Source organism: Phalacrocorax aristotelis, chromosome 15, assembly GCF_949628215.1.
Source record: "Phalacrocorax aristotelis chromosome 15, bGulAri2.1, whole genome shotgun sequence".
NCBI lineage: Eukaryota > Metazoa > Chordata > Aves > Suliformes > Phalacrocoracidae > Phalacrocorax > Phalacrocorax aristotelis.
In genome coordinates this window covers 11,276,211-11,302,128 of record NC_134290.1, presented here as the reverse complement: position 1 = coordinate 11,302,128, position 25,918 = coordinate 11,276,211, and the positions used below count along the sequence as shown (strand labels likewise).

The following is a 25,918-nucleotide window of genomic DNA, read 5'->3' as shown; positions in this document are numbered from 1 at the left end:
CTGGTATCACTCTCTCTACCAGAGTGTTACACACAAAATGGTCCCTCTAGGCAATGTACTCAGTCAGGAAGGATATTAACTCTTCAGTCACACACTCTGCTGGGAGATGTCGACAATCCCTGTAGTTTAAAGCATGACTGATAAAACATTTGCACATATCAGAGAGACGCTGATCTGCTTCATACCATGGCAGCCTCGTGCGAGACACCCCGGACAACGCACAGGAGTGCTGGCAGCGCCCATCTCGGTACCACGTAGGGTAGCATGTTGACACAGCCATGCTCGAACACCTCCTCACACACCTCCTCTGCACTTTTTGGTGCTTCTTCCCAAATCCCTAGGGCAAGAGCCAGGCACGATGTGCTGTCCCCAAGAGGCACTCCACTTCAGGGAGACTCGCTGTGCAAGCAGAGCATCCCTCCCGTTTCCTGAACGTTCCACCTCTTCCCCCCGGCGAAGGGGCCCCTCAGGCTGCACCTCACCCAACCCCGCTTCTGGCTAAAGTGGCTGACAAGCAGCTAAAGGTTTACTAAAACCTATTTCAACTCTTTCTTCCTCGACTAAGGACACAACCGGGCAACCCAGAGTTGCCACCAGGAGTCAAAAGGTGCTTCACCAGTGTAGAGACAGGGTAAAAACCAGCCCTGCCCAATGTAAGTTCTCCCTAACCACAGAGCGAACAAAGCCCATGGATAACAAGATCAGCACTCACTGCACTGAAAAAGATAACAACCTAAAAGGAAGGTGCCACCAAGCAAAGCACAAAAAGCTGATACCAGAGCATGATTACCCATTGCAGGCAGCCAGAGATGGCAAACAGGAAAGAAATACAAAGAGAGAAAATTGGAGCAAGGGAAACACAGAGCTGTGGATGCACCAAGATTTGGAGCCTGCGTTTGCCCATCGCAATACACACACAGATCCCCCACAGCAAATATGGAATAAAAACCTGTGTATCAGAGAATTACAAGAGAGTTGTTATACCCATCTCTGTCCTCATACTTCTGCGTGAGAATATTTGCACTGGTGTAGTGCTGCACTTCAAGGCTGACAGAAGAATCAATGGTAGTCCTCCTCCTTCTTTCCCAAAGTCCTTAAGAAAGTTTGTTGTCTTTGAAACAGTGTATTTTGTTAATTCTGTTCCTCTGAGCTCTCTGCTGAGCTTTTGTTCAAAGAGAAAGGCAGGGTGTCTGACAAACGAGTATTTTTGACCTTGCAATCCTCTGAGTGCCTTATGTTATACCCAAGAATCCAAAAAAAACCACCCCTGCTGCTGTCTTGCACTGAGAAAATGTAACTGGACAACAGCGTAACAGCTTGCTTGAGTTCTCACTGAAATTAGTGGGAGCTTTTTCACTCACCTCCTTAGAAACAAAACCCCTCCAAATAATTCCAGCCTCCCACCAGTCTGCTGCTCAAAATCTTTTAGGCTGGAATTAATCACAGCAATCCATAAAATCTAAGTGAATTTCATTTATGCTTAGGGTCAAGTGTACAACCCTTTAAAAGCCCCAGAATCTTACTTTTTTTCAATAAAAGTAATTTTCAAAGCTTTTAATAAAGTGAAAGTAAGATATTTCCAAGTATCTCTGCTTTGAAAACTTATGACGTATCATATTCATTAGCATCTGTCACATTATGCTGTGGGACAGAGTTTATTATGAGTGACAGAATATGGTAAATCAGTCCATGCAGGTGTATAACAAACAAAATCAGTGTAATCATGAGGCTCAGAAAATTGCTTTTAATGTTATGTTTATATATATAATTCTGTTAAATTACCTGGGCAGGATATAGCAGGATTTTACTTCATACAACTGCCTGGAAATCCTAAAATTGCAGGTATAAAGGTAGAACTTCACTCACATTTTATTATAAAGACATAATGCAAAATGTAAAGATGTGTCAAACATCAAAGTGATATCCCAAATACTGGTAACAAAATGACATCCAATTGTTTCAAGTCAATGGTGGGAAAAGTTTTTATATCTAATTAAGGGTTGAGCAGGTGACTGTATTCTCTTTCAGACAGGGACATGTAAGTATTATCCACATCAAAAATTTTACTCCCCTAAACTTTAATGGCAAGATTTTCAGTGTAGTTTGTGAGGAATTAGCTGGTTGACCTGTGTAAGAGCTACAGAAATCATCCCAAGCCCCTTGCTAGAAGTCTGCAGTGCCTGTTCTGAGACCTGAGAAGTTGATAACGGGATACAGAGCGTTTCATTGCTCGGTCACTAGCGCAAATCTCACATAAACCAGCGATGGCCAGGAGTCATTACCAGGGGAATGCAGTTTGGCTCCTGCTGTGAAAGATGCTATGAACCTTCCCCTATTCAGCAGCAAGCGTTACCCATATCATAAACATCCCTACCATGTTCAGTGCGATGTGGCCCCTTCCTGGCAGTCACAGGGCCATTTCACGTATTCTCTCCTGGTCAGAGGACCTGAGAGATTCGTGTACTTTCATACCACTTCTGTCTGTCTTCAGGCCAGGGAATGGCTCTGTTCTAGCCCATCGTGTAGACCGTCTAGGAACTTTAGCAAACATTTTTAAAACATCACATTTGTAACTAAAAATAAAATGCCATTTCATTTGGTGGCTGTGTAATAGTGATTTTATACAGTGCCATTAAAAGTAGAATTCAGATAGGAGGAACTGCTGACTGCTGCTAAACTGCAGAAATTTTAAGTTCTTTGAGGCAAGAACATGTCAATCTTTTATATGTCTGCAAAATGCCATGAACATCTATGGAACTCTATAAATCATAAAGGGAATGGTACAAGCAAACACGAGTTATGGGATCTTATCTCTCTGGCAGATTTTGCCCTATGGATAAGGCAGCTTACAAAGCAATAATGAAATATTATCAGCAAAATAAAGTTTTAGTGGCTTTTTATTCTTAACAGCATTTTCCTAGCACCATGTCAATTGAAGCGGAGCTTCATCTGGGACCAAAAAGTTCCGATTTGCATACGTTATCATGCAAAATGAGATTTTATTCTACCCTTGCCTTCAGAAACACTGAGCCATGCATAAGATCAAATCACAAAATTAAAACAATTTATTGTACTAGAAGTCTCTTCTGTTAGTTTTGGCCAAGTTCCCAGTTCAAGCGATTAGTGAAACCACAGAAATACTAATTAGCAGTGCAGGGAACCTCAGAACTTACAGTGTTTGTGTTCATGGTGTATCAACAAATAGACTGACCGTGCTCATCTTAAAATTACTGTCCACTCCGTCACTAATTGCCAAGACAGGAAATCAAATGACCACTTTCAGAAGACACATAACTTACGCCTGAAAAACATCGAAGTCCTCCTTACCACGACATGCAGTCCAACTGTTCCTAATGCAAGGGCTCCACGAGCAGCCTTCCTCTGCATCACCAACATGCAAAAATTATGTATCGGATCCTGCCCGTTCATTAGCTCATCCTGAGGATTCCTGAAGTTTAAGTGTTCTTTCTTTGCTTTCTCATCTTTTGAGTCTCATAAAATTTACAAGTTTTTCCATCAGTCACAGCAAGCAGAATTTCACTTCTGCATTTAGATGCAAGTGGAATACTTCAAAGTCACTTGGCTCCAGGAGTCAGTGACTTAGAAAAAAATACTATAAATATTATAAAAATTGCAAGACTGGTCAATACACATCGCCATCGCTACTTAATAAGACTCCTCTGTACATAAGAGTACCAGCACTGTCCTATTATTTTATGGCAAATAAGTAGAACTACAGCCAAAATTAACCTCATTCATGTAATCCTCAGAGAGCCTATGTATGACACAAGTCATTCCTCTATAGCAATTTGAAAACTTACAGAGGAATTTAAGCAGTTGCCCATGGGCCAGGTGCAGATCAGGGAATAATTAAATCCTGACCAACCCCTGAGTTTCGGCTTCTGAACAGCCTTTGTTATACAAGGTACCATTTTGCACCTGGTCAGAAGTGAACGTAAGTGTTCATCCAGAGACCCAATTAAAGCTCTGTTTAAAAGAAAATTAAGACTCAGGTACAGTGTGTGCAAATGAGTAAACGTAAGCTGCCCTAGCCTTTCAGGGCACAATCTGTCTCCAGTGTTACACTCTATGCTGCACCAAGCGCATTATTTGCAAGTATTAACAACTGAATAAAACTTTGAATGGCAATAAATCAAAAGTTAACTATGAAGGAAAATGGGTATGTTTCATGTCATCAGATGAAGAGTTGTTTCCTGGCTTTTGTCAAACATCAGGTGCTGATATAAATTCCAGGGTTTCACTCCTAGTCACCCAGAATTAAGTGGTACCACAGACGATAGGAAAGCCCTGTAACATGAAACCTTCAGAAGGAACACTTTCCACTTGCAAAAACTGCTCAGGAAATTACAATCTAATTGGCAGCTCTAGAGAAAATATCCAGAAAGCTAATTAAAAGGCTTCTCCTAGACTGGGCCCTAACCCTGCCATATCCCAACTGCAACACACACTTCATATTCCAGAAGGCATCTCCCACATAATGGTTTAGCAACCTACACTGTTGCCAGGAATAGAAAAGTACATCAGACTTAAGCTACAGAAGCTGGAGAAGAACCATACCAAGAAAATAGCAGCACAGAAAATTAACAGGATAGATTACAGGCATCAGCATTAACAGATACAAGAATACCTTCTTTCTTTCAGTCAATAATTTTTTTGGAGGAATAAAGCTTGTGCTGACAAAGAAAAACTAACAAGTGGGACTACAAATAAACTTGCAGTTAGCATTCATTTTGTCAGAGAGACTTCAAAAGTCAATTCAAGATTCACATTTTGTAGGATATTTCTGCCTAGGTCGCAGACTTATCCTACAATTTAGGGTCAATGTGAACCTTTAAATTGAATTTTATTTGGAACAGGAGGACAGATGGAGTTAAGGAAGGTCAGGCATGCCAAAAACATTTTAGATTTGTATTTAAGCATGAGGTATTAGTGGAAAAAAGATAATAAAGAATAAACTGGGGGGGTTGTGTGTTACTGTGCTTTGTTATAAAAAAATCCTTATGTATAGAATAAAAGGTACTAGAACCTAATCAACTGCTCACAGCAGGAATCCAGAAGCACCACTTACGGTGTGCCGCAGACTGACTTATAATCATGGCTGAAACAGAATTACAGCTCACATCAGCACATCAGTTCTGTTGATCTCTGCTGGAGCTTGAGGGTGGAGGAAGAGGTGGAGGGAAGAAGTCCAGCAGACATTGCCTCATCAGAAAAAAAAGTAAAACTTAAGGACTAACCGACACAAACCCAAAAAATGAATTCACTGAATCACAAGAGGCAAAATCACAAATCATCCCACTGCAGGTGACCGACTTCTTGTTCCATTCAACTGGATGAAAAAAATCCTGCTCCTACCCATCAAGTTCTCTAGCTCTTTATGATATTTATCGTTATTATATGTTTTTAAAAAATATCAGAGAATTTGTTCTGTGAAACACAAAGAAAGGAGCCCTACAGTGTTTTTAAACACTTGTGCAAAGAATAAAGGTACCAATGCCTGGGCATCTCCAAATCAACAGAAATCGGCTGGTATTCTCAGCCCCTAAGAACATATTTGATGGTTTTCTTCCCTCCACCAAAGTCTTTTCAGAAAACACATACGTTCACCTGCCTTGGGGCAACAAAATACGTGAAACACGAGTAATTGGAAAAGCGGCGCTAACTGTGGGCTGGCAAACAGGCAGGGAGCTGCAGCCCTGCACATGACCTGTTCTGCTCCACCACTACCCCTACGACATGAAAGGGCAGCGCCTGCAGCCACACAACACTGACCACATCCGCTCCATCACGGGCCGTGATGTGAATCACCTTTATCCAGCTGGACCGAATATTCTGACAAACTTGGGATGGTGCAGGGAGAGGAGTGGTGTTAGTTGCAACCATCAAAGAGTAAAAGTATTTCTTACATTGTACCTATGACAGCCTTCTTCCCAAAGGCCAAGGACTGATACTACCCTGATGACAGCATCATTTCACAAAGTTTTGAACACAGTCAATAGAAATGCTTTTGTGGGATGGAGAATATACTGCGAGGTGTTGTTCACTGAATAAATAACAGTTTTCATTATTAAGGCATTCAGAGTCAACATGTTCCATAATCATCATTACCATTTTTATTTTTTGTAAAAAATTATTATCTACTTGTCCTTTATGGCAAGGCTTGGGAGTGACAGATGATCCATCAGCTTATCTGCTGATTTGTAATGACAGCATTTTGCGTTCATTATTCCCTACTTAAATCACTCTTTTTAAAAGAGGGATAACTTATTTCTTCCTGTTGTCACTAGAGAAATTAAATGGTACACCATTAAGAGGAGTGCTTGTCTAACAAAAGGATACACCAGTCACAGATTTAGAGAACCAGCATGGTCAAAAATTTTCTATGAGGGAGAGCGAAAATGGGAACCTGTATCTCCAAACACCTCCATTATCCACTAACTGCTGAGGTCAATAACTTCCAGAGTTAAATCTCTTCATTGAAAACTCCTAAGAGAAAAGACAAAAAAATTCTTTTTCATTGTGTAATGCAGAGTGCTCCCTTGGCTAAAGAGCTAAAATGCGTTAGGCACGTGGGTGGTGCAAGGTAGCCACCTTCTCAGCTGACAGTTACAGGGAGCTTTGCTTGCGGGAGCCTGGCAGTCGTCAGAGCACTGTGAAATACGGTATCAGAAAAAGTGCAACAGTGTAGTCCTACTATTGCAGACCAGCTTAACGCACCTAGAGCAAATGTCAGGGAGGATCTGGCTGTCCTCAGCTCAGGGCTGCTCACAGTCTAGGCACAGGCTAAGACCCAAAAAATGCAGCACATAGATGACACATGCAGAAGAGCACAACCCAACAACAAAGCTCCTCATGAGACCTGCAACTGCCGAGCTTTTGAGCCCAGTAAGTCCAAGAACTTCTAAAGACTCAAGCATATTCATTAATTATACCAATAAAAAAAGAGGAATTTTTGTGAGATCAAGCTATTGGCAGTTGGTTTTAAGGAAAGCTTTTTTGCTAACGGTTTAGCAATTTGCCTTAACGACTGCAATATTTCACAGCAAACCCCTCAACAAGTATCCTGGGAAAACCCGCATAGACCAAATTGTACAGAAAGAACAAACACAGCTAGCTTTCAAGTACCTGTGTGCAAGTTCCCAAAGGTAGTACATCCAAAGTTTATTATAAACTGGTGGCCTACGTTTTCAGCCGGGTGCCAAGGGGCATGTAACTATTCTCCTATTACAGACCAAGAGAGATGAGCTGGTAAACAGTCCTGATGCAAGCTGTTCCCTCCAACAGGGAGGCTAGCGTGTTCAAACACGCTCCCCGTATTTCAGCTCTTGCCACAGAGCTTTCCTAATCGCCAGTGCTCCCTGGAAGGTCCGTTTTACCTCTGGCCTTTCCGCACTGGCACAGCCTGCCCTCTAGAGCAGTATAACCTTACACAGTTATCCTTTGGACACCGTGGAGGACCAGGGATCTTGCAAAAGTGCCCAAGTCTCAGTTTACAGATCACCCTAATGAATGTGCAAAGGCTCTTAGCTTAACTCCAACTTAATGTTCTTCTCAGGAAAACAGGGAGGTTTAAAAGAAACCAACAAAAATCATGTATGCTGACATCGACAGAAGCATCAGCCAATTTTTACTTTTTAATTTTAAAAGACTTTATAACTTTTTAAGATATAAACACAGGTGAGGAATATCAATGGCAAAATGAGTGAAAAATTCTAACAAAAAACAATTTATGCAAAGTTAATGCTTGGATGTTTTATAATTTATTTGGCACAGAGGATTCAAATAAATCAAAATAACAAAATTGATAACTGGCTGTCTAGCAATAGCACCTCCTAACAATAAAATTAAATTTTGGCTAAATGCCTAATAAATGAGTTGTTAACTTTTGTACTTTAACGCACTGGCTGTTAAGTAAGCAAGTCAACACATCTCAAACAGAATTCAAATGCATGTGGTAGGCTCCATCAAACTCATAAATTGGTAAGGGGGGAATTAAACATACCTCAAAAACCAGCTCCCCGATTTCACATTCATTCAATTATCTTTTCCAGTCCTATTATATCGAAGAACAATCCAATTATGGTACTTAAACCTCTGTGTATAGTTGCCAAAAAAATTCCTTAGCAACACTTCCAACACACTCAGAAAGGTTTCTGCGCTAGAGAAGATTTCAGTTTCTGATTTCCACAATATTTTCAGGTGTGACACACTAGTGCTTCTCGTTATATAAAACATGGCTTACCATCAAGACTTATATTTTCCATATATTACTGTCTTTAATTGCTGACTCCAGGTACCTCCTGTATCAATATACCTGGCATCAACAGAACCAAGGTAGGTACTTAAAACCAAGTATGTACTTCAGTGGCATATTCTATAAAGGTGCTCTTCTGAATCTAGACTTAAGTATGCCAAAATAATAGGTTTTTAAACTGGGACTATATGAGTACAATATTTACAGAAGAATCGGGTAATGCTTTTGTGCATAATGCATTCAGTCATGTCTTCTCCCTCTTCAACCTCCATAAGGCTCACTGAAACTCTCCCATCCAAAGGTGCTGCACAGGTACCTACAAATGTGCAGACCCCACATTCATAAGATGATCTGTGACCAAGAATTGTGTTTCCTGGATATTCAGATCAGCATACGCCTAAGAAAAGGCTTCTTCAAGTCTAAGTTATCAAGGGAGCAAAAAAAGGTGACTAAGTTATAGAAAAAAAAAAAAAAAACACCAAACCAAAAAATTCAACACCCATTCGCTTTTGTTCCCGGAGTCAGAACATCTGTTACGAGAGTGATGAGCTCAGCAGCCATGCTTACTTGGGCTTTATCACTCAGTCTTAAGTTATCAGTTAAGCACAGCTGGAATGTGCACACGTATCTGTGTAAAGCTTTACAGATTTTCCAGAATTGTACAGATTTTTGTCATGGACCTCCTGTGGTAACTCACGTGCAATCATCCACATGACCATTAAAACATACCGCAGAGGAAATAACAAACAGCAAACTGGTAGAGACTCAGAGAAGCCCATTGACTCTTGAATATGTCATCACTCCCTTTGGCATCCAATATGGAAAAAGCATGCAAGCACCAATGGATGAATAACTATTTGAACAGTCATTCACTCATCAGCATGCATTTGAAATTTGCTCCCTGCTATATTCTTGCAGTCCTAATTATGCAGACTACCCTACCCTGAAATTAAACTTTCCCAACTGTTACATCAATATTAAGTTTCACATCTAGGAATGATATACCCAAAATGAAGCTAATTAGGTCAAATTAAAAAACAAGATTTATTTCAGAATGATTGGGCTCATCTTTCAAAAGAAATGTCGCTCAGAATAGGCTTGGGATCAGGTTCTGTGGATCATACTTGTGAAGAGTTTATTTAAGCCACTTCCTCACATGCTTGTTGCTGCATCAAGGAAGGGTCGAAAGAATCATGGAGTTCCACTGATGTTGTTTTTTTTCTCTTTAACCCCACAAAAGCAAAGTCAGGTATTACGAAATAGCTTCCATTTTCCTTATACCACCTAAACTGCCAATACAGAAAAAGAAGATCAATGTTGAAAAGGTTTAAATTATAAGCTAAAACTTTGCCTGTCAAACCACTTCTGGAAGAGGAACCAGAATCCTGGAAGAAAATCTTCAGCCACAAACACAGCTGACAAACAACTGCCTGATCTATCAAGCAAGTTGACCAAGTAATCAGAATTCACTTTTTTTTGAGCCAAAGATCAAAACTGGGCATGAATATGACCAGGTGGTCAAGCTTGTATGTTCCTTTTCTCATGATAAATCTGCTATTTGTCGTCATTTTCTTTCCATTGCTACCAAAAAGCTAGCAGATGGGATACAAGAAGGGACTTGCTACTTCTTAGCACATGTCCTTCTGCACTGAAGGAATTTTCTCCTTTCCTCAGTTTGAGTCTTTTAACGCCTCAGGCCCTTGCTCACCAAGACATGCTACACACAGACCAAATTTGAAGCTTCTGATGTAATACCTATACCTACCCTGTACAGAGACACTTTGTAATCAGAGGGTACTCTGCCTAGCAGTGCAAGTAGAAATATTTTCTGAGGCATAACCAGACCTTCTAAGCAAGATGCAACTTTTAGAACATAAAAAAAACATTTTTCCCCATTTACTGTATGGTAATTACAAAAATGCTGTCAAAGGAATATTCTGCATATTTCTCTGGATGTACACAATGCTTTCTACTAGTCTGGCAAGTTAAGAGATTTTTATCTTATTTTTCTACATCATTTTCATGCCTCTGCTTGTATTGTATCATCTTACTCTACTAAATACAGGTGAATGCTATTGAGTTCTTCCAACAAGATGTTCTTAATTTTCCAAATTTTCAAGACAACAGTATATTTACTTTTTGGGGCTCCCTGCTGCACAGCACAACAGGTTTTTCCAACTACCAAAGGCGTATTTGTTCAAAAAGATATCCCTGGGTCAAAATAAAGGTACCATACCAGCACAGCAAGGATGGAATAAGAAGAGTCACTAAGTCATTACCTTCTTGGACTGGTGAACTGGGGGCAGGAAGCAATTATCTGGACTACCAGCCAGTAATCCCTCTGACCCATCTCTACTGGAGTCTTTACCAGGGCAGCAGTGAGCCTACCTAAGAAAGAGGAAGAAACAGCCATCCGAAAGGACTGGCTGGCCGGGAGAGAATTCATGTGGTTACTAGGCTATTAGGCTCCCAACAGGAGATGGACAGACAATGTCATTGTTCTTGGCCTTGAATGAGAGAGAGAGAAAGAAAATCCCTCCAGAAATTATACTTTCTTATTTGATCCTAGAACAACAGTTTTCTACAGTAAGTTGTTCTTCCCACCACTGTTAATTTGTCTATTATTTTTCTATGTCCCCTCTAAGCTACTGTGAGGCATCAGTGCTTTTATGTTACAGAAACATTTCCAAGCAGGCTTTCATATAAGAAGGCATACATGTAAAGAATAAAGGTTAGTTAAAATTCTTATAACTCAGGTTTTCTTTGTGACTCTATTGAGTCAGTTATGTTTGAAAATGTGTGTGGATGCTTCTCACTGGAACACTTTTCACACAAAGCAGAACAGACTCCGTCACTCACAACAGAGGTCACAACCTTAAAACTGGTGCATTAAAGATAAAATCATCTTTGTCAATGGCTCAAGAGGCAGTGCTGCCTTGGGGTCTGGCCAAAGGCCAGAGAATGAACTCCTGCAGGATCTATAGGCCATGCGCACTCCACATTCAAAGTGCCAATGACACCTCTGACCCAAGGAAAGCAGCAAGTGCATAAGAATAGGAGGGAAACACCCAAGCCAGTATACTGCACCACATGGTCTATGACTTCCTTCCACATCCTAAGATCCTCTATTTTTTAATTGAAAACCTTCCTTTTCAAAGTAGCTGAAGTAGGGCTCCCTGGGAGTATGGCTTTCATAGTGGAGAGAGGCCCTAAGGAAGTCCAGCTACTTCACCTACATCAGACCAGCCTGGCAGGGGATGACAGCCATCAGCTTTCCCTTCCCCACCTTCCCGGCTTATTTTCCTCAGCTCTTCTCTATTCTTTCCTGTCTGCTTTATGCATCTCCTTGTGTTTCTTTGCTCCCTCTGCTCCTCTTACTCATTCACTTTAGCACTATGTGAACTTAATGGCATCAAGCCCACTGCCTTTGCATGGGCCTAAAATAAGACAGAGCAAGGCTGTCTGTCTGTACCCGTTACTGCTCTTTTGTGTAAAGCAACTCATGCAATTGACCTTCTGTCAGCCAACTGTTGTTGCTGATGGCACTTTACATGCTCACTGTCCTGGGGCCAAGCAAGTTCCTTTGGCAATAAACGCATTGGTGTTTCACTGCGTGTCCTGATGCTTTCTCCAGCATGGTTAACAGCACACTGCTGTGCGCTACAGCAGGCTGCAGCCACCCATCTTTAAAGGCTTATTTATCTTACAGAAGCAACCAAACTCCTCGTTCAAGCTTCAGCATGTCCTGTGCCGTACTGACCATGAGCACAGACACTCCAGACACAACCAAGCTGAATCCTCAGAAAGGCCACCTGGCCTTTCTCACTCATCACTCGGCTCACTCATCAAACAACCAGGACCGCAGCAGGCTCTGTTTTGGAGACAGTGGGAATCTCTGCATCACACGGCCATTTGTTGATGGCATGTGAGCTTGGAGGCAGCACAGGACCCAAGTATGTCATTCTGGAGCAGAGTGGTGGGGAATGCAGGGCAGAAACACCTCCAAAAAGCTCTGGGAGTGAGCTCAAATCTGGCAGAGGCAGCGCTGAGTACAGCCAGGAAGCCTCAGAGCACCCACAGGGCTTCCAGGTGGAGTGTTTGCTTATTGCCCTCGGTAAAGCGGGGACTGGAGTACGTAGTGGGGAAAATGGTATTTCCCACAATAAAAAGATAAGAGTCTCAAAGCTGTCTGTCAAAGTGAGGAAGGAGAGGAGAGAACCTCAGCTCTTATTTTCGAGACGTATCGGCAGTTTTAAAAACAAAACATCTTTGTTTTAGTTTTTTCGGTTTTGTTGATTTTTAGAAACATCTTTGCTCAGTTGATCATCAACTGCAATAACACATATTTAGTTTAAATAAATATATGCACATATCTTAGCTGGCAGTCAACTTTACATCTTCCTTTTGAGTGATATTTCTCGTTCATAGGGTATTCCCAAGCACAGAAAAATAAGTGAATTATTTTAAAATAGGAGGATCTATTTGCATAAATAAATGAAATAACTGCTTTTCCTGATTTAAAGGTATATAGATACATACACTACAATTATAATTTTACAAAGTCATCTAAATTATTTGTATTCTGTGAACGCCTCTTAAAATGGTAACGAAATGGAATTATCATTATAGAAACTTAATTTTTTATTCAAGTTTAAAGATAGATGATGTCAAATGCCAGACAGCTGACCTGGTCTGCGTCAATTAAAAAATTATAAATTTCCAGGCAACTGAATAAATACTTCTGAGGACATGTGAAAAAAAAAAATCCTCTGAAGATGTCACCCTCTCTACTTCTGCATTCTGAGTCTCCTGCGTGCAGGTTTAATTTATGCAGTGATGGATACCTGAGAAATGGAAGCTGTGTTACAGACACGGAGATAAAATAATCCCTAAGTGAGAAGAACCAGTTTGGTCTCAATAACACTACACTCAGCACTGCAGGTAAAATCAATTTCATTAACTTTGCCAGTTAGCATAAATATTAACTTTGCCAGTTAGCATAAATATAAACCTACTGATTAAAGTACTAGTTTGTCAGAGAATCGGACTCTCCTCACCAGGGCAGTAATTCAATACAATTTAATGACATTTTTTCCGAGTAAGAAAAATTATCTCCTCACATACTCCCTCTCAAAGCAGAGTTGCAACTCCCCAGCCTAAATTTTTGTGTTTGTGCCATCTCATCTCTCCTGAACCAAAGGAGTCACATCAAGTTGTTGTTCTTCAGCTTTCCAGCAAGGAGACGCTGAGCACCATGAAATACGTCGTATTGTGGAGCCTTTCAAATGAGATCATGGAAACTCAGCTCCTGCTCACCAATGACTTGAAATAACCTAATCCTATAAAATGCTAAATCACTCGTGCAAAGGTCCTGAAATCCCATCCCTCCAGATATCAGCACTGAGTTATGAGGTACCATAGCTTGCCAAAGATGGACCATGCTCTCTGGGCACCTCTTCAAGACCTCTTGCCCTAGTCCTTCTGCAGCCTAATTCGTGGCATGTTCCTGAGATGGTTCTGGAGGACTCTGAGGTGCAAAGGACAGAATTATTGCAAGGTTCAATCCATCTTTTGGCAAAGAGTGGAAAAAGCCTGCATGGTCTTTACAAAAATAGGATCAGTTTTCTGGAAACCATGAAGGATTTGTGTCTGGTGGAATCCCAAATTTTGCCCTGGTATTTAAAAAGCATTTTTTGCAATTATTCAACATATAGCCCTACATCACAGGGTAAGATCCAAGTCCTTCGCAAACGTAGCTATTTTGCATGGGAGGCTGAAAGCACTCGATTTTTATGTAAGCCCACCTGTCCCGACTTCCTCTACCCCTTGTCAGATGTGCTCTGCACTCAATGCAGAAATCCATAAAGGTCCTTCCCTATGGAACAGAAGTGCTGGGTCCCAGCTGGAGGCGTAATGCAAGAGTGTTTGTGTTTGAGGTAGAAACTGTGTCTTCTTGAAACAAAACACACTGCTGCTTCAACTAACCCTCCCAAAATGAGAGTCAGAGTTCTGTCCCAAGGAGAGAATACAAGGGAGAATAAATGCAGATGGCAACAATCAATCTCCTCACTCAATGAGCTACCAAAAAAGTCCTCTGAGATGGCAGCAACAAGGGCAAAGCAAGGCTCCACACAGATCAGAATAGATGTGTGCATATATACTTGCCTGTGTATATTTAAAATAAATCTCTTTTTATGCTCTTTGTTCAACTACATTATCAAAAAGAGGGTTTAAATACAAGCTTATGGGACTGCTAAAGAGGTGAATTTATGAATGTATTCCTAACAAAACACACTCTGGAAAGCTTTAATCTATGAATTGTGACAACCTTGGACAAAATGGATTTTTAATAGAATATAATGTAAACTGCCTGAAACATTGTGATAAGGAATTTTTTTTTTTAAGTAATGCACAGAAAAGGCATGATGCACCCGGCATGAAAGGAGGAAAGGTCTTAATTTAAAGCATTTTAATGAACACTCAATTTGTGTAGGGAAATGTGAGAAATGGAGATGAAAAACTCACGATAACGATAACACTGCAGAGGGGAGAAGGAGAAAGATTAGAAAAGTAAGCAAATTTGAAAAGGCTCCAGCCGATAACACTGGCTAAAAGGAATGCAGACTGGATTATGAGCATGTCATAGTCCAAAGCCACTGTTCTCCTTGCAGGAAGCGTCTGTCCGTGGCTTTCATCAGAGTTGCACACTGGGGAAGAAAGAGCAACCGAAGTGCAAAGCAGCGGAGAACAGACCCCCCTCTGAGCTAAGGGCAACGAGGATTGTTAGAGATTTTGGCAAATGGAGTTGTGACTCGCTGGAGTTTCTCGCTTTCAAGGAACCTCCCAGAGCTGTGATGGCCCAGCTGGCTTTCAGGGATGCCGGGGCTTTCTGCCCCCTCAGAAAACCCAAGGGAGGTTGCAAAACCATAGCAAACTCGGCCATCTCTTCCTCAGAGAAAACTGTCTGGGCTCAGAGGCTCAGTCTGGGCTTATGCCCTTCTCTACTACCAGGCAAGTCAGCAGAACTGAAATTACTTCCAAGAGAGAAAAAACTGTCTCCCCCGAGGTAGATACGATTCTGTTTACTAATAGCTTCTGCTCTGCAATGAAAGAGATTGATCCTGCACTCTCACTCATACATAAACTGCCTTTAATGAAGCTCCTTGAATTACAAAAAGGAGGAACAGATGAATTAGGTCTAGTGACAGTTTTGCCACGTTGACCTTAACAGAAGCAAGTTCAGGCCTCTGCTCTTTTAAATGAAACACCGGAACCCCCACACAAACACTTAACATTCTTCAAAAGAAACAAGAGGGCCACCATTATGACCAGAAAGGCAAATTAAAGTAAAGATCAAAGCTAAATATTTACTCTAAGCACTACAATATTTGCAAATCTGGAAACGATCTTTCAGCAGTTTCTATTTGCATACTTTAATTAATCCAAAAATACTAAACTAATCTCACAAAGGAAAGGGTCAAAGTATTAATTAACTTCAGATTCGTTGCTTTTGTGCAATTTAACAGTTCAACACAAAGCAAAAGTCAGTTTTAATAAAAACTAAGTTACTGTGACAGGTATAATTTCATGGATTAGTGAAACCACGTACAAGGCAATAAGTTTCAGTGTTCATCCTATTTTTTCTCTAACTTTAAAAATAGTTGTTTCATTTCAATAGAGAGGTTCCTCGTAACACCAAATGATCTTAAATATGCCTTTAAACTCAGCATTTCACTTTCAAATCAATGGCATTCCGCCTTGCTCTGAACAGAACAGAGGTCACAGTTGTTTTAGCAAAAAACCTGACTGCAACGTTCAGCAGAGAGCAGATACTGCACAACCACCCAGATCAGCCACCTGAGCTAATTCAGGTTGAGATTTCACTGCTGGAGCCATCGTGTGTCATCACGCAGCTCCAGAAGCGCAAAGGTTCCCCTACGAGCCAGCATCTCTGCTGGCTGAGCTTCCCCCCACCAAAGGCCTCGCTGGCTTCTTTACCAGCTTTTGGAGGAACTGGGAAATCTTGCCAAAAGACAAAGGATTTCGAGACAAAGCCTACAGCACCAAATCCAGCTGCCAGAGCTCTGCTTTATGAGCACAGTAGCCCATGAAACCCCAGCAAAATAATAATGGAAGGTGGCTTGAATTTCCTATATCACAACCTGACTTGCAATTTTGACAAATGTACTCAGGAAGCAAGAGAGGGAATCCCCCCCCCCCTTTTTTTTTTTTTTTTTTATGGGGAAGAAGTGCATGAAACAGCTAGTGAACTCAAAGGTTTGCCTGGCATTTCATGCCAGAAAGCTCTGTAGCACTGGACTTAACCAGAGACACTGAGCAGGAATCGCGTCCCCTCACTTCATGTGTTTACAATGCAAATGTCTGCATCCCACTCAGTCGCCTCCACTCTGCATCTTTACTGGGAAGAAACAGGCGCTTCTCTGCATGCTATGCATCAGGGCCTGTTTTACACATCCAAGAGGACTCTCACCTTAACAGTGCCTATCTATCCCTGTTGCTAAAAAGCAAACCCATGGATAAATAGTTTTCACCTCAACACTTGTATCGCAGGTACCCAGAGGTAGATGGGATTCATTTGTTCCTCAAACACAGCTTCAGAAACTAAACAGAGTAGATACTCTCTTTGCACTCCAAACAATCTTCCTAGGCCTGAACAATTACTAACAACCATTTTTCCCCACTACAGGAGCTTTCAGAAAAAGATGGATGCAAAAGACTCCTCAAATAAAAATTTTGACATGAAGTTTTGTGATTTCCTGATTATGATACAATTTCAAGCTAAATTTATGCACAGTGTACTTTAAGTGTAGAGTTACTGCATGATAACGGAGAGAAATTGCTTGTATTGTAAAATAGGTAATTCTGACTAACAGTGTAAGTTTCTCATTACCTTTGCTATAGCTTGTGGGAGCATTACCATAACAAATGTACACAGCATTCATGAGACAGTTCATAGACACTCATAGGTGTTTTGCAGCAATAATGATTATCACTTAATAGCTATTACGTTCATAGCTTTTCAAATAAAGAAGACAGTATTGTCCTATATTGCTCTCAATTATTCTTCATATTTCTCTATTTTAATCCATTTCTTTCTGTTGGCTCTTTGGCAACAGGAATGTTCCTGCTGCCCTGAAGGTGCAGGAAAAGCAGAAGTGAGCCAGGACTAGTTGGCTGCCTCCAGTTTAATTAGATCACCTACTTCCGAAGCTCAGAAGTGAAAGAAAGGAAAAAAGCTCTGATCAGATCACCTATAACTTTTTCAAGGAGGCCAAGGAGGAAAAACTACTGCTATTAAAAGAGCAATAGGACTCATTAAATAAGCTACTGTATATCTCTCACAGCATTTTAGCAAGGGTTAATGCACAAAAGCATTGGTCGCTTACCTGTTCTCTGCGTTTGGGTCGTTGTGCACACATGTGATCGTGGCAGTGGTCCTCGCGCTGTCCGTCTCTTCCTGAACCCCCCACTGGTCTGCATCACTGACTCTGATGTCCAGGATCTTCACACCTGGGGCTGTCCTAATTCTGTTGGGGAACAGCAGGGATTGTTTTAGTTACAGGTCTCCTACAAATAAATCCAGCGAGGTAAACAAGGAAGATGAACGAGGAAACGTTCCCTCGTCCATTAGTAATAGACTGATACATTGCAACTGTAAGTCACTCTGCTCTGAAAATATAAAACAGGTCCAATCATTTTAAAGAGATGAAGTATGAGTTTCATTATGTGCAAAGCCAGTTAATTTTCAGCTTGAACAATGTGGAGAGAATAAGAATGCTTTCTGCATCAGTGGCACCAGTTTGATACAAATGAAACAGATGTGACTAAGCATTAGTTGATTTAATTTGTTGTGTCTGTCCTGCAGTTTCAGATGGAGAATCAGAGCCCTGCGATCTTAAATACAACCTCCTGCTTTCAAACCTCTGGGAGCAAGGTGCCTTTTAATATTAGAGCGATCTGCATGGAAAAAAATGTGGTTCACTGCTCAGAGATCATAATGCAGGAAGGAAGGAGAAGGAATATGTTATCCTAGATCCAGGACTGAGGGATGAAAATAATTATGCCATTGTACTGGGATCTATCAAACTGGGCACATCAGACTCTTATTGCTGAAAATATTGTGATGTTGACCTGGAAACCCTTGATTTTCTAAGCATGGCTAGAGTTTGAAAGTAGTTCAGTAGTTGGAAAATGTCACCATTTTTTTGGCTTAAAAAAAAAAAAATACAAAAAGTCCATGCTCCAGTGGGGCTCAGCGTTAGGAACAGATTGCCAAGGAATAGGAAACAAACTGCTTTTAATAGCAGGGACTTCATTTGTGCAGCTTGACTCCTGAAACAAGCCTGGGATTTCAACAGGAGTGCTGCAAATATGCCTGGAGAACAATTAGGCAGAAAGCAACTGCTGTAGCGCCACATTCACCACTACTGTGACTTAATTAATTAAAAGCAAAGCCAAGAGGGACCTCTTAGTTGTATGGTGGAATGAAACAGCACTGCTGAGACTTGAAGCGTTACTTAACAGTGAGAATTGTGATGGATTTTCCCCGATGCCTCGTGGCCAGTTGGTGCTCATATTACACCGTTAAGAATTTCCTTTAAGTTCTAGCTGAGTTCATGGGTTTGGATCAGAGTAACTTCAAGACTCAATGGGTGGTCTTTTCTTCTGAGAGGGAATTAATTCGTCCTGCTTTTACAATATCCTTATTTTTGCCTGTAAGGCTTTACTGACTCAGTAGGCCAAATTAATGCCTGGCATAACCAATCTGATGAAAAATGTTTCCCATAACGAGAGAACGTTACCTGATATTTTTCTAATTGTCTCCTTCATGTTTCTCCACAGACATTCATATCTCCAAACAACATGCCTCAAAGCGTACGTGACCCTTTCCTATCATCTCTTCTTCTTTTTTCAGGGGAACATTCATTTATTCTGTAGTAATTACACTGGACCAAATCATTTCTGCAAGACACCTACATGGCTTCATTTCAGACTGACTTGTAATTTACATAAGATAGAGAATTAGGCCTTCAGCAACAGATTCAATAATTTTTTCGTTAGACTTAGTCAACCACTCTTGGAAAAAAAAATCATTCTGGTCTGACACACACACACAAAAAAAAACGCACCACACCAACAAACCAAAAATCACTACTTTTTAAATTTTCTCTTTCCCAGCCAAAATTATTTTTAACAAATTTGCCTCCCCACTACCCCCTCAATTTCTCAACTTTTTTCTTGGCAACATGTCTGAAAACCTCTAACCCAAATTTCCACCCAAGTCAAAGCCCTGGATAATTAAAGGTTAACTGAAGGGCAGGAGACGCTGGGGGGGGGGGGGGGGGGGGGGAAGGGGTGCAGGACAGCTGGATTTTGCCCATGACTTCAGGATTCATCAGCTTTTTTCCATCTGTCAGAATCTTGTTATATCCTCCTACACAGCTTTTGCACTGCAGATATCTTCACTCTGCAGCATTTACTTTCTTCTACTCTGATCCAAATCTAGCATGTTGGTTTACCCCAATGAGGATGAAAAGCAACATGGCACAATTCCCTACCACGCCGGAGCAGGCTTTAACCATGCAAGACCTCTGTGCAGCTCCCTTCTTCATGAAAGCTGAAGCTGCTTCTCCTCTTTACCTCCATCAGTGGTCCCCACACAGCGCTGGGGTAAGGGTGCAAGAACCTCAAATACCCACATCTCTGCACGACCGGTTGTTCCAATGTCTCCAGACACGATGCACCCCAAAACACTGGTATCCCTCTTGGGCCAACCCCTCAAGCCACATCTACGTTCCTCAGACAGGGAGCTTTGGTGTTTCTTCTCTTGTGTCTGAATACAGCTACGACATGCATTTTGCCTGTCTGGACAGCAGATGAGACCCTCCCCTTGCCTGTCCTGTAGGCTCACCACTTGGCTCCTCCTTCAGGGCACTGTCCCTCAACAGGAGGCCGCCTGGTTTTTGGCAATGCTGTCTTGTTGACTGTGCCTACAGCTTTCACTTGCTGCGTATCTACTGTCTTACTGGGTTAGCATCAAGTGAACATCACATACTCTGCTCCCCAGCTACATTCTCCAAAAAAGTCTCAGAAAGCTGCATTTTAGGAAAATTTCCAGTCTAATCCCCTGCAATGCATCTGCTCGGGTAGGCTGAGACAAGATGTCATTTTGCATTTTTGGATATCAGTAGAGCCAGGAAGGCTGAAAGAAGGAAGAAACTGAATTCAGCTTCTCACTTAGGAAAAGTCAAGGAATTCAAATTAAACCAGCCTACATATGGGAGGTTTGAGCCTACTATTCTTCAGATAAGTGATTCATATCTTTAAATCTGCCCCCAAACTCCGCAGGCACAAAAATTATTGTAAGTGCTGGGGACGGAGGCTTTGCAAAAGAATAAGAAATTCCTACCAGAGCTGACATTAACTGGAGAAAGGGTGGTGAATGGCCAGTGTGTGAGCCCAGGCGCTCGTTTCTTGCCCTGCTGGGTACCAGGCTTCAATTATATGCTTGGGTGGATCATTTAGTTCTCTTATACCTCCCTTCCCCACATAAAAAATACTGGGAAGTGCTGCTCTTCCAACTCAAAGGGAGGTGTAAGGATAAATAGAATTACTTGAGAAAAATCTGATGTCCGTTAAATTTACCAGCTGACAAAAATTCTGCCATCTCTGGGCTTGAAAACATGGAAACCATCTACTGAAATATTTCACAGAGCATGACCCAAGAAGTACTGTTACCACTGAGATCCTTTCTTATACAAGATAATTGTGAAATATTAAAAAAAAAATAAATTAAAAAAGGAACAAGACACAAGAGCCAATTGAAAATTTGGCAAAACTGACATTTCATTTCCATTAAATAATTGCTTTCTGAAAACCAGAATTTTCAGACAGAAGACTGTCCTGTTAAAAAGCACTTGCCCACCATTAAAACATTACAGCTTATGTGGCATTTAGATAACGCAATTAGCAGAAATGTAAATGAGACAGAGGAATACTGAATGAGCTCACCAGAAGTTAGCCTGCAGCAGGCCCCCACGTTACAGCCTGTGCTCATAGCCTGTAGCACAAATGAGGTGATCACTATTTGCTCATGATATTCTCTCCTTCAGGGGTGCAGGAGGTCCAACAGGAATGTGACATCCTCAAGCACTGCCTTTCGTGACACTTATGGGCATAAGATCTTAAGAGGAGGTAGCTGGAAACAGGGCTGAAGCGTCAAAGCTATTTAGAACAGGGAATCAATGAAACAACTGCTCACAAGTGAATTTAGCTCTCTTCTCCAGCTACAAATGCAGAATAGAGGAAGCTGCTTTCAATTTACACTGCAGAATACATTTGGTATCCCTGGCAGTGGTTTTTTCCCTGCACAGCGTGTCCTCCATTTACTGTGGAATATAAAGATGGAAACATGATAGACTGAATGGAGCGGGCAAGCAGAAGCGTCCCCAGCCTGCCAACTTGGAACGACCAGGCTCTATTTCAAAATGCAATCCCAGCCTTGAATATATGTGACCCCATGAATTCGGCCGCTCTAAACCTTCTCTCTCAGTTATTAGAACAGAAGGAAAGGAGAAGGCACAAGTAATCACCAGGGGTGGAAAGTAACTTAAGGGCTGCAAGAGGGATTTAAACAGTCGAGCACTTAGCGGAAGCGGTGCAGGGACTTCCACTGCCTCCCAGTCAATTAACTGCAAAATCTGAAAGGTAAATGCTTGCTTGCAATACACCCCCAGCAGCACTCTCGGCAGCAGTAACTGGGAAGTAAAATCCTGGCAAAAGGAATTTTCAAATAGAAACAGAAGGAAAAGATATTTAGGAAATAAAGCAGGAATGTGCTCACAGCAGATGGAAAATGCTCAAAACTATGAGAAAAAAGACTTTTTCAGAGCTATTTTAGAAATCCTCTTATCCCCCACCCCCACCCCATTATGGGGGAAAACATGATCTGAGCTAAATTAACTCTCAATGGCATACTAATAATAACAGTTATGATAATAAATTTCATTTGTAATTGCCAACCATTTCTGTATTCAGCCCTTCCACATGCATTTTTAGCCCAATTAAAAATAAAATCATTATCCTTCCCCTACAGGAAATCCAAGCTGTAGGCCAGTTTAGTTAACTTGCCTAAAGTTATACTGTCTCTGCTGAGCCAGAATGAGGGTTGATACATCCTGATCCCCAGGCTTACACTTCAGCTAGACACCCCTACCCATCTTTAAGACCAAACCAGAGCAGAGCTGATAATTCCGAGCCCTCACAGAGCATTTTACGTATTTGAAGAACTGCACAAACAGCAAGCAATTAGTTCTGAACGACGTCCCTGGGGAGCTTCTCGTTAAAATACATGTGGTTTAAGATACATTACGCCAAGCACTGTAAATTAAAATAATCACTGAATTGAGACATAACATCTGGGGACTTTTGGGGTGTGGGTGAGGTGGGCAGCGTTTCTGTATAGGAAGGAATAGAAGCATCCCTGTATAGGGAGAGGAAGCAAGTGAGTTTGCTGGGAGATACAAGGAGAAGAGGGTATGTGATTCATAGTTGCCACATCCGAATGCATTCCATGGCAGCTGGGAGGGAGGCCCAGGCAGCCAGGAGTTCACTGGTGTGAGTATATGAAAGCAAAACCATTTGGGAAGCACTGTTAAAGCAGATGGAGGGCTGAGGTGGGACCAGACTTCCCCCCAAGAAAGGCACCATCCCTCTCTTTTATGACTTCCTAAGCTTCCTGGCCAAAATTCTCTGTGGGTAATCCAGAAACATGAGGAAAATGAGGTGACGCAAAGTCACCCAGGAAACGCATGGCAGAATGAAGAATTACACCTAGAGCTGCCAAGGAATATTCTGGTATCTTCACCATAAGCCCACCCCGCTCTTCTGCTCCTACTGTAGACCCACTAACAACGGACAGCGTGTCCTGCAATGCCTGTGCAAGACCAGCCTGTGGGCAAATACGCTTTCTACTGCTGTGGGCCTGCAGTATGTGTGAAATGAGAGTGCCCCACCCAGCAGATAATCATCCCGCACACCCTCACCTCCTGTGGCAGTCAGATTTACAACAACTCAGGGGATCAGGTTGTAAATCTTCACAAGCTAAGCAAGTGTTTATTTTCTAAAGTATTTTTCCAAGAACTTTACTTCTTTTCCTTTTATATTTTAAAAGACTTGTCACAGATTTATGTTCAAACTACTTCCCCATCAAATTCTCCTTAAAATAGCAACACTAGGCCAGCTGTGTTTGTTTCTGCAATTCTCTATTAATGTCACTATAAGTAAAGCTATCTAAGTTTGTAAAATACACATCAAACTATACAAAGATCCTGCAATAAACCAAGCCCTCTCCAAAAGGTCACAACTGTAGAAGCCCAAATAATATGCTGCTTTACCACGAAGTAAAACAAGCAGCCTGCAAAGCCTTTTGGAGAGGTGTAGGTAGATGGCAGGCAGAAGGCAATGCGGAACAGAGGACAACTGCAGTGCATCGAGCAAAGAAAACCCCAGGAAAAAGGGTTTGAGAAATGGTACCAGTGGGTAAAAAACTCAACCCGGCCCTGGTATAAAACCAGTGGCAACAGGCATTACCAGTGAAACAAGGTGGGAACTCATGGTGGGAACTCATGGTGGGAACTCATGGTGGGAACTCATGGTGGGAACTCATGGTGGGAACTCATGGTGGGAACTCATGGTGGGAACTCATGGTGGGAACTCATGGTGAGACAAAAACAATCATGTTTGCCCTTCAGCATAAAGACAGCTCAATACTCAGAGGCAGCAACTTCCGAAGTCAGCTGGAGTTTTACTTAAGATTTGACCTCTGCATTTCATCCATGCTAAAACCTAATCCCATGCCTGCTTCTTCATCCCAGGTCCATGCATAATTGGCGCAAATTTGTTTTCAAAACAAAAGAAAGAAGGCTATGCTCTGCTCTGCCGGCCTTGGCCACATCTCCGCCCCAAAACGCCTCCCCAATGCAGGGCCAAAAGCTTTTTCGGCCACCACTCACCCCGTGGAAAAGCCCTTTGTGCATCTCGTGACCTCGGCACTCTCTCACCTTTACACCGTATCAGGAAATTTGCCTTTCCCTCCCTGTAGTATACCTTAATTTCTCTCTGCATCTGTTATTTTTGTATAACCTTTTGTAGCTGTCTTATTTAACCCTGTCAAGCATTTGGGGATGCAGTTTCTATGAAAGCAGTTATTACTGTCGCATATTAGAATATCTCTATCCAACATGTGCTCAAGGAAGAAAGTCAATGCCAAAGCACGGGGTAGGACAAAGCAGACAAAATAGGAACAGTGACCAGCGCAGTGCAAGGCAGGAACAAAGCTGCTCAACACACATGGTGACTAACGTGAAAAAAAAGCCCAACAACTCAGAGAACAGAAAATCCTGTGGAAATCGTGGAGGGGGCCAATGCTAAAGATTTAGAATGACACAATTACCGCTCTTCTACCCAAAAAGGTGAAGCTGTCAACCTCTTTTTTTTCCAGCCCACCAAATGTTTCAAAATATGCTAAGCATCAAGCTCACTAGTATATTGGATTTTGAATAATGAAAAGAGTAAACAGCATTTTAATTTGGATTCTGACAGTAAAGTGCTTTCCATGTGATAAATTAACTATTAGGGAAGACAAATTAACACAAGCTACCCTTGAATATGATGGCTTATGATTTTGAGGAAGCTTTTACAGAAGCATGATCAAAATAAAGCAGGATGAAAAACAGGAGATGATGATGTGGGGAGTATTTTATCAAAAATCTTCCCTTCTCCTTTTCATCAAACTGTAGGTATAACTTCTCTAAAAAAGCGCAGCAGATTTTCTTAAGAGCCCCCTATTTTTCCTAAGAATGTCTAAACATTTTACGAGAGATCCTCAGCTAGTCTAAATCACCAGAGACTGATGAATTTTGTAACGATTCTTTAATACTGAAAAGTTAAATTTCACATTTGTGAAGCAAGGTCAGAAAAGGTGGTGTCACCCCTTATTATTTTTTTGGAAGGGGAAGGTGTCTCAGAAACATTTTGTAGATATAAGACTGCTCATAAAATCAGCAAAGAGTGTCTCAATGTCTTCAAAGCAGTCTAATATTATGTTGTACTTCCATAGCCAATGGAAAATTCCCACTTTTTCCCAATTTTTTAAAAGAAATAAGACATTTTAAGATTTCATCTTCATATTTCAACAGAAACTCAATCAGCGCTCTTTCTCACTCAGGTATGCAAATAAAGCTTCAAGAAACAGCAGAAAGACATCCTAATTCACTTGAAATTAAAGCTATTAATTTTTATTCTTATTTATTCCTGTCAAAAACCAGACCTGTTTATAAGGGTTTCTAACACTGCTATGGAAACCTGAGAGGTTCTGAAGTCTTTATGTAATATGAGATGAAAACACCATCTACCACAGTGAACACTCTTTTCTTTGAAATATGTCAACAGTGGAATTTTGTCCCTCTGGGAGAAAAAGGGTTGCCAGGCACTGGGGCAGGAGACACCTGGTCCAATTGTATGGACTCAAGGCAGTTTGTTAACCATTTAACTGTATGGGCAACTTCAAAATGGGAATAAGGATGTTTACTCACCTTTGCTCAGAGATTCATCCAAGCAGAA

The 25,918-nt window shown here is 41.4% G+C and overlaps 1 protein-coding gene across 2 annotated transcripts in view; it reads right to left on the bottom strand.

Moving 5' to 3' along the window:
* TMEM132B (transmembrane protein 132B) overlaps positions 1-25,918 on the bottom strand; it is a 255,093-nt gene that overhangs the window by 126,520 nt on the left and 102,655 nt on the right. For both annotated transcript variants that reach the window (XM_075109874.1, XM_075109875.1), the window contains exon 3: positions 17,683-17,823. In XM_075109874.1, the coding sequence (XP_074965975.1) occupies positions 17,683-17,823 (141 nt within the window). The remainder of the gene's footprint in view (positions 1-17,682; positions 17,824-25,918) is intronic.